General features: G+C 38.5%; 1 protein-coding gene across 4 annotated transcripts in view; it reads right to left on the bottom strand.

Annotated features, from left to right (window-relative positions):
- DCAF1 (DDB1 and CUL4 associated factor 1) overlaps nucleotides 1-9,742 on the bottom strand; it is an 83,789-nt gene that overhangs the window by 63,879 nt on the left and 10,168 nt on the right. For all 4 annotated transcript variants that reach the window (XM_027837024.1, XM_027837027.1, XM_027837026.1 and 1 more), the window contains exon 3: nucleotides 1,716-1,792. In XM_027837024.1, coding sequence (XP_027692825.1) covers nucleotides 1,716-1,792 — 77 coding nt within the window. The remainder of the gene's footprint in view (nucleotides 1-1,715; nucleotides 1,793-9,742) is intronic.

Genomic DNA, 9,742 nt, shown 5'->3' with positions numbered 1-9,742 from the left:
AAGGAGATCTTTCAGATTAAGTTATTTTGGCAGTGAAGGCTAATAAGGAAAGAATACATATAGCAGGACAGGTTATNAAGGAGATCTTTCAGATTAAGTTATTTTGGCAGTGAAGGCTAATAAGGAAAGAATACATATGGCAGGACAGCTAATTGGAGGAAGATAAATCAAATACATATTTTCCAGGAAAACCTGTTGCTTTCATTTATATCCTGCTGAAAATATAGTTTATATTCTGATTAAAAAGAAAAAAATTACAAGACCTTGTGACAAGATCTTACAAGATCTCAAGCTTGTTAATCAAAGTCTAACACATGCATCCCACTAAATTATAACAAATCATATACTAAAGCTGGTTGTGTTATTTTGAGGTTCCATTATGATTTGTTGTTGGTAAGTCATTTCAGTTGTGTCCAACCGTTTATGACACCCATTTGGGGTTTTCTGGATAGAGATACTGGAGTGGTTTATCATTTCCTTCTCCAGCTCATTTTACAGATGAAGAAGCTGAGACAAACAGGGTTAAGTGATCTGCCCAAGGTCACACAGCTCACGAGTGTCTGAGGCCAGATTTGAACTCAGGAAGATGACAAATCTTCCTGACTCCAGGCCTGGCAATCTCTCCACTGAGTCACCCAACTGCCCATTTTATTCCATTACAATTAGCCCAAAGTTAAGTAACTAAAATTACTATAAACAGTATAATCTAGCAGAGAGAGCACTAGGAGCTAAAGAGGCAGGAGATATGTGCATTATTTTAGGCTCTAGCACCAACTCCACTTTTTAGGGCAAGTTATTTAACACCCTTTTACAAGCCCCTAAATGCCTAGGACTTTGAGTTGTAAGGACCTGATCACAGATCACCCAGTTTAGCCTTCTCACTGCTGTCCAGTGGGGGTTGCAGAGGCTAAGTGACTTCTATAGAGCTGGGCCCATGTTTCAGCCCCTCTCCTTGGATTCCAAGGCCAGCAGTCTTTGCGCTACATCCCAAGGATGCTGCCAGACTTCTTCTGTAACAATACAGTACGTTATTATAGCTACATCTTATACCATATATGAGACTACAAGTGCCATGACAACAGGTGTCACATCTTATCTAAACTCTGTATCAACCCTATGTCTAGCATACAGCAGGTACTTAATGTTTATAATTATTGTTGTTATAGAATAAATGGCTGCTTTGTTGCCAAAGTTATCTAATCTGTAAAACAGGCAAAATGCCATTTTCTAAAAAATTTAATGGTTTAAGAAGGGAAAAAGTGAAGAATGTGAAAAAAAATTCACTCCAATGATTTTTTTTTTCGGTTTTCAAAAAAAAGAAAAAGAAAAAACAAGGTCTTAAATTTTTCAGGCATTCATCTTTCTAAATATAACAGATGTGATCCTTTTATGAGTCAACCAAGCTAAGCATAATCCACTTCAGATTTCTAAACAAAGTGACTTTTGATGTGTAAAGGTATCCTACCCTCAAAGCACTGCACATGCTTCAGTTTCCTCCAGAATTTCCTATTTTTCCTCTCCCTTCATTTTTACAAGATTTGTAGAAACTTTGGAAAACCCTAAAGATACTCCCATTGTCCTCAGAAACAGAACATGTAGACACGATATGAAGTAACTGGAAAATCGAAGTCTAATAATATAAAGCATTTATTTCCATTGGCAGCTTCCTTATTGTACAAAGATCAGACACAAGAATCAGTAAACAGAGAACTTACCAGGATGTCTATCATCAAACGGATCTGGATCTCCTTTACGATATTCTTCAGTTTCTTTCTCAATCAACTCTGACATCCTAATACAAAAGGAGAGAAATATTCTAGTCATAAACCGATAACTGTACCAAAAATTCAACTTCACTGATGACAGGCATTCAAACAATTAGAGCATGAGCTCCTTCAGAGTGTTGTTTCCTTCTTATTATTTGTATCTCTGGAGCCAAGCACAGTGCCTGAAACATGGCAAGAACTTAAACTTTTTTTTGGGGGGGGGGTTAGGCAATGGGGTTAAGTGACTTACCCAGGGTCACACAGCTAGTAAGTGTTATGTGTCTGAGGCCGCATTTTAACTCAGATTCTCCTGAATCCAGGGCCAGTGCTCTATGCACTGTGCCACCTAACTGCCCCCAACAAACTTGTTGAATTATTGAAATCACATTTGCAAAAAGAAAGTCATTGATATGCAAAGGGGAAATTAAAAAAAAGGGGGGGGGAATTTCCTGATATATATGGGAATACCTTTCATGAAACAGCAGCCTATCAGAACAGTAGAACACAAACAAGATTTGTCCTGTCCTTTCGAACACAAGCATGACAGCGCTGAAGCAAACATGTAAGCAGATTTTTTGTTCAAAGCACTTGAATACAACAGCGAAGCAAGAGAAGCACATACAAATAACCCTTTCTGCAAGAAAAGGAAAATAAGGGGGAAAACCCAAGAGTCAGGAAGGGACAGGAACAAATGGGAAAGAAGAATCACAAGTCGGGGTCTAAAACTGCAACCAGAAATTAAGAACGATTACATTTTTCTGTGGCAAAAGAACTAGGAAGACTAATAAAGCAACACTTGAAATTCAAACTTCAACAGAGTGTCTCTTTAGGGTCACTAAAGAGATCAAGTGCCTGCTGACCATAATAACTGCCACACTAACTGGACATGGCCCACAATTAAAGAAGAATTCAGAGTTCCATGGTTTCAGACAGCTTGGTGCAATAAGACCCTTTTTCATCCACTCTTCCTACTTCTGTCAGCACAGTCTCTTCAAATTAAGGTCCAAGAGTGTTACTAAATCCTCCTGCAAACCAAGGGAGTCAGCAAGGAACAAAACAACATGGTGGTCAGACTATGCTCTATCTGGTACATGAGCCTCAAGTCTCAATTTCCAGTGAATTCCCCAAAAGTGATCTTTTGCAGCGGTCACTATCTCTGACCTTTTCTGCTCAGCCAATCCACACAACTTCTGTTAACTTCCTAATAGATATAGACTTTTTCCTTCACAGAAACTACATTGTCTATTTTATGAAACAAATAGGTAAGTGCTGTTGCAAAAAAACTTGTGGGTAACTCTGAACAAACTATTTCCACATCAAGCCTAGATATTTGTACCTTTTGCCACATCAACTTTTAAATAATTCCCTTTTCTGCAAATACTTAAATTCGAGAGAACCAAAAGGAAGTTAATCTATACTGTATACATTCATATAATAATAGCTAGCATTTACATAATACTTTAAAGTTTGCAAAGCTCTTTACAAATATTATCTCACTTTATCCTCCCAAAAAAAAACCCTGAAGGTAGTTTCAATATTATTTCCACTTTGCGTGAAATTAGGTAAGACAGAGGTGAAGTGACTTATCCTGGACTACACAGCTAGTAAGGTTCCTATGCAGGATTTGAACTCAGGTCTTCCTGACTACTAAGTCCAAAGCTGCCTGGTCAGGTACTATCAATTTCCTTGTTACATGGAAAAGGCAACTGAGGAAGAAAAAAAAAACAAACAGATTATGTACCTGGAGACTCTATAAATCCGTCTGGAAAACCCAGATATTTCAAGCTCTGGGAAATGAAAACTCAAGTAAAAAAGTAGTTACATCTACTACTGCACATTAATCATATGATGCTAGAAGAGAGCCATAAAAGTCTCTTTTGATGAACTGATTCTACCATTATACTTTGTAGTGTAGTGGAATGTGGATTTGACTTGGGAGTTAGGAAGACCTGAGATCAAAAATTAGCCTCATCCATTTACTGGCTGTGTGAACCAGGACAAGTCACTTAATTTCCCTCAGCCTCAATTTCCAGATCTGTAAAATGGAGATAATAATAGTGATATCCACTTTACAAAGTTGTTGTAAAGATAAAATGAAATACTATATAGAAAGTACAAACCTTAAAGCAATATGTGTATTATTATTACAACATATAACTGTTGTTATTGAGTGATTTCAATCATGTTTGACTCTCCATGATACCATTTGGGGTTTTCTCTTCATCCTCAGATGAGAAACTGAGACAACTGACTTGCCCAGGGTCACACAGCTAATAGTGTTTCAGGCTGGATTTGATCTCAGGTCCTTCTGACTCCAGGGCCAGCACTCTATCCTGTGTACCATAAAGCACTTGGCAAACCCTAAATTGTTATATAAATGCTAACTGTTATTATTAATAGTGCTTATACATTTTTACTAGGAGAATAATTTTAAAAGTTTTTTTAAAAACACTTAATATCAGGCTTACTAGATATAAAAATAAACAAATGAAAATGCTACTCAATTTATCTTTTTAAAATACATGGTGGGGGGGGAGAAAGTTTCAGGATTTTACTGAGGCAGCAAGAAGTAGGAGAAAGCAGGAGACAACCTGGTAGAGTAGAAAGCAATGAATGATTGACAGGTTCTGGAATCAAAGCATCTGGGTTCAAATCCTGCTTTTATTGATTACTTCCTGTGTGACCTTGGTCAGGTCCCTTCACCTCTCTGAACCTGTTTCCTCATCTAGAAAACAAAATAATTGTCCTGGATGATTTCTGAGGCCCCTTCCAACACTAAATATACAATGCTTTGGTCACCAGTCCTTGAGAGGGGAAACTATGGTCAAGTCCCAACTCTAGCACAACCTGAGCAATGTCAATCAGTTAACAAGCATCTAAGTGCTTCCCCTGTGCTAGGCACTAGAGATACAAAAAAAGGCAAAAAACCATCTCTGCCCTCAAAGAGCTCATACACTGATGAGAGAGACATTATGCAAAAGCTACATATAAGCAAAGTATGTACAGAGTAAGATGTGGAGGTAATTTCAGAGGGAAGGCCCCAGCAGAGTGTAGAAAGAAGTGGGAGGTAGAAGGGCCTCTGCTAGAAAGCAGATTTTTTTTTCTGAGACATGAAGGAAACCAGAGAATCCAAGAAGTAAAGAGGGAGAGCATGAGGCATGGATGGCGTCAGGAAATGGAGTATTTAAAGAACGGCAAAAAGACCAGCGTCACTGGATCATGGAGTAGGGGCCAAGTTATTAAGAGCTTGAAAAGCTAAACATGGGATTTAATATTCGCTCCTGAAGGCAATAAGGAGCATCTGGAGTTTACTGAGTAGAGGAATGACATGGTCAGACCTGCACTTTAGAAGATCACTTTGGCATCTGAGTGGAGGATAAAATGGAGTATAAAGAGACCTAAGGCAGAGAGGTTAATCGGGTTACTGCAACAGTGTGTGTGTGTGCGTGTGTGTGTGTGTGTGTGCGCGCGCGTGTGTGTGTGTGTGTGCGTGTGTGCGTGTGCGCGCGAGCACAAGTGCCCATGCCTGGGCGGAGCGGAGCAGGGAGGAAGAATGCAAGTGAGGAAGTCAAGGATGACATATAGGTTGTAAACCTAGGTGACTAGGAGGAGAAATAAGGAAGTTAAAAAGGGAGGGTTTGAGAGGGAAAGATAATGAGTTCAGTTTTTGACGTGTTGAATTTTAAGACGTCTACAAGACATTCTGTATGAAAAGTCTAACAGGCAGTCGGAAATGTTAAAACTGGAGGTCAGGAGAGAAGTAAGGACTAAATAAAAAGATCTGAGAATCATTTGCACAGAGATGATAATTACAACCATAGGAGCTGGGGAGAGCACCAAGAAAAATATTATAGAGTAAAAAGAGAAGTGAGTTTATGACAGAGCCTTGGGGGACACCCATGGTTAACAGTGGGGACCTAGAGATTCAGAAAAGGAGACTAAGAAAGAGCTGACAGACAGGAGGAGAACCAGAAGAGAGCATGAAAAACTAGAGAGAAAAGAGAGAACTATCAAGGAGAAAAGGGTAATCAACTGTGTCATAGAAAGGTCAAGAAGAAAGTCAATTAAATTGGGCAATTAAGAGATTACTGGTAACTTTGGAGAGAAGAGTTTCAGCCAAAAATGCGGTCAAACTGCAGAGAGTTAAGAAGACAGTGAAAGAAAAAAGAAATGGAGGCACTGATTGTCAACTGCCTTCTCAAGGAGTTTAGCCATAAAAGGAAGGAGAAAGGATGGTGCAAATGGTGGGGTTTTGAGGATGGGGAAGAAATGAGTATGTACAGAAGTAGTCAAAGGTTGAGCATTAGTGAGAGAGTAAAGCTGATAGAAGGGACAATCTACTGGAGGAAAGAGGATGTAATGACATCATATGGGCACACAGAAGAGGTTTGCCTTAGCAAGGGGAAGGACCGCCTCTCTTCATGTGAGACAGGGGTGTAGTGAGGGGATAGCACTAAGTGAAGTGAAGACAAGAGAAGGGGAGAAGAGTGAGCTCTCTGAATCGTTCCAATTTTTTCAATGAAATATCATACAAGCTTCTCAGCCAAGAAAGTGAGAGAAGGGGAAAACTTGGGAGAGTTGAGGAGTAATGAAAAGGATGGATTAAAGCTGCTGCAGTACATGGGATTGTGAATTTATTAGGTAAGTATAAAAGGACTGCCTTTCTATAGTGAAGGCCCAATTAAAAATATGTAACATAAATCTGCAGTAGACTCAAGTCGGCACAGTTTTGTGATTTTCTCAAGCTCTGTTTAGCAGCACATAAATAGGAGAGGAGACTACAGATTGTGGGAGTTACACAAGATTGGGCCTTGGCAGGGCATGATCAGAGATAGGATAAGGGGACAAAGGACTCAAGAATAGAACATAACATAACGTAGAGTTGAACCAGTTCACCAAAGGGTGAAGTTGGAGAAGGAAAAAAGAGTTCAACCAGTGAAACTAAAGATTGGAGGGACTGGAGGGCACCATGAGAAGAACAGGGTTAAGTTCTATGGTTCCTTCCAGCTCTGATGACAAAATGTATGGAGGGCATCTCTTGGCACTTAACGGATAATCAGTATAAAAGCTTACAGTAAACCACAGAGCTCTAACTCCCCAAGATTACCAAGAACCAAGAAATATTTGTTCTCAATCACTACACCTTAGCACCAACACCCTGACTTAGGAAACTAACTCAGGAAACTTTAGTGAAGAATATGTCAAAAAGGAAACAGATGTATAAATATGCCCCCAAAAAATGGTCCAGCATTTGTCACTAGGCCTTTGAATAGAAGTGCAAAGAGAATGGCCAACAAATATAAAGATTACATCTCTTCTTACTGCAAAACAAATGATTACTGTCTGCAAAATGTCCCGAATTTACAGTGTTCAGATCAGATACCACCACCCCACTTCCAGCTCCAACCCCTAAGACCCAGCTCCCTGTATTTGAAGAGAGAACATTTTGCATCTCAGAGATTACAAATGCTCCTCTGTTACATTACAAAAACTTCACTCTCCAAGAGTTATTCTATATTCCTTTATCCACTGTTAACAAAGAACTGACAGAGAAATCTGTCCAGAAAAACTTGACTCAGATGAGTACTATAATCTCTAAAAAACTAAACATACAGCAGGATCTCTAAGAAGTTCCCCCAGTCTCCATAACTGCTAGTCTGCCAAACAAATAGTGGAAACAACCTAACTCAATGTTGTCTAAGGCCCTGAGAGAACAGGTGACTTACCCAGGGTCACACAGATAGTATGTGTCGAAGATTTAACTTATGCCTAAATCATAAGAAGTAGCATGGAACTGTATATAAAACAGTGAAGCTGGAGTCATGGAGACCTGAATTTAAATCCTGCCTTAAGACACTCAGCAGCTGTGTGACCACGGACAAGTCATTCAACAAGCTCTGTCAGCCTCAGTGTCCTCATCTGTAAAATGAGGATTTTAAAAATAGCACCTATTCACAGGCATGTTGGGAGGATCAAATAAGATAATACATGTAAAGTATTTTGCAAACCTTGAAGTACTATATAAATGTTCTATTTATTACTAGGTCTTCCTGACTCTAAGACCAGCACTATATACCATACCTCTCAAACTATGAGTTGCAAAGCAGATGTCTATCTCCTTTGTGAGAGAGTCTGCTTACTGAAAGTTCCCTGCACCAAAGAAACAACGGGTCATCTCAAAAAAAACAAAAAACAAAAAACAAAACCCAATGTTATTGTGTAATCTCATTTCAATGTGCTCTAGAATACTACTCATTAGATAGCTTGATCCATATATGTTGCAGAGTTTTAGATAGTAGAATGTTTTCACCTGGTTTTACTTGGTCTTCTTGCCACCATTTAGATTAGCTATAGATAAATGAATACTAAACTATGTGGCAGAAACAGAAATTTCTTCTGTTTGGAAAAAATATAATAGAAAAGCAAACAAAATGTACAAACATAGAGAAAATTCAAGAGTTATAAATGGCCCACTAGTTATGAAAATTAACAGCACCATTATAATTCTTGACTATCTTGTCCTCCTGGCACCAGTCTAGGTCACCTCATACCTGGATTACTACAGTAGTTCCTGGCAAGTTTCCCTTACTTTAGCCTCAGCTTGTCATATCATTCTTACTATACTGTTGCCACACTATTTAAACACTACCTTTCATCACAACAAGATCAAAATCCCCCAATGGCTCTCTACTACACCAACTCTAAAGTCCTCTGCTTGGCTTTCAAGGGCCTTCTTTAAACATATTCAACTCTACTGATCCAATATTATTCCCTACTCTCTGCAATGTAATTTTTGCTACAGCTCAGTCAATCTCTAGTTACCCCATAAACAAATTATGATCATTCCCACCTTGATGTTGTTATCTTTATTTCCCCTGATATGGCATACCCATTTCTCCCTAACCTCAAGCCTATTTAAGCCGTATCTCAAGCCCCTCTTCCACAAAACCTGCCCTGACTACTAGAAAAGCAGGGTGGTATAACAAAAAAAAAGTCCTACATTTAATTCAAGTCTTCTGACTTGAATTAAAATCACATTTCTGACAACTATTAGTTTGTGCAATTACTTCCCCTCTATGAGCCAATATACTTACCTGAAGACACCTACCTCACATGGCTGCTGGGAAACATTTATTTTGTAAACACTAAGCATTAAATAAATATGGATCATTTTAATACTATACTGCTTCCAGATTCCTCCAGCCACAGAATTTTAGAGTTGGTAAAGATCTTAAAGATCTAATTCAATCCTCTCATTTTTCAGATATCAAAAGTGAGGCCTAGGGAAATGATGTGGCTTTTACTTTCCTAATTAAGTTCTCCTTCTTAACTTCAAGAGTACTTATAATCAGTAATACATAATTTTAACACTTAATTACCCATTGTCTTATTCCCTGACTTACTATCTTGTATTACCAAATGTGCTGTCAACTCCCTGAGGGAAATAGTGGCTTACAATTCTTTTGTATACAGCACTCAGCACAGAGCTGAACACATAGTAGGTGCTCAAAACACATATGCCAATCAGCTGATTGCATATTAATGGTCTAAACATCATGCCTACTTCTGAGTTTCCATTCTTTCATAGCTAAAATATGTAATCTGCTCATCATAAATATATCATTCCTTATTATAAAGCAGCAATCATCAAAACTGCTTGGTACTGGCTAAGAAATAGAGTGGTTAAGTATTCAAGACATAGTAGTCAATGACTATAGTAATCTATTATTTGATAAACCCGAAGGCCCCAGCTTCTGGGATAATAACTCACTCTTCGACAAAAGCTGCTAGGAATACTGGAAAAAAGTATGGAAGAAACTCAGCATAGACTAAAATCTCACACCATATACCAAAATAAACTCAAAATGGGTTCATGATTTAAATATAAAGGCTGATATTGTAAGCAAACTGGGGAAGCAAGGAATAGTATACCTATCAGATTTATGGAAAACAGAAGAATTCATGACCAAACAGGA

The sequence above is a fragment of the Vombatus ursinus genome, unplaced genomic scaffold, assembly GCF_900497805.2.
Source record: "Vombatus ursinus unplaced genomic scaffold, bare-nosed wombat genome assembly UNPS02014820.1, whole genome shotgun sequence".
NCBI classification, from domain to species: domain Eukaryota; kingdom Metazoa; phylum Chordata; class Mammalia; order Diprotodontia; family Vombatidae; genus Vombatus; species Vombatus ursinus.
This window is presented reverse-complemented; position numbering and strand designations above follow the sequence as displayed.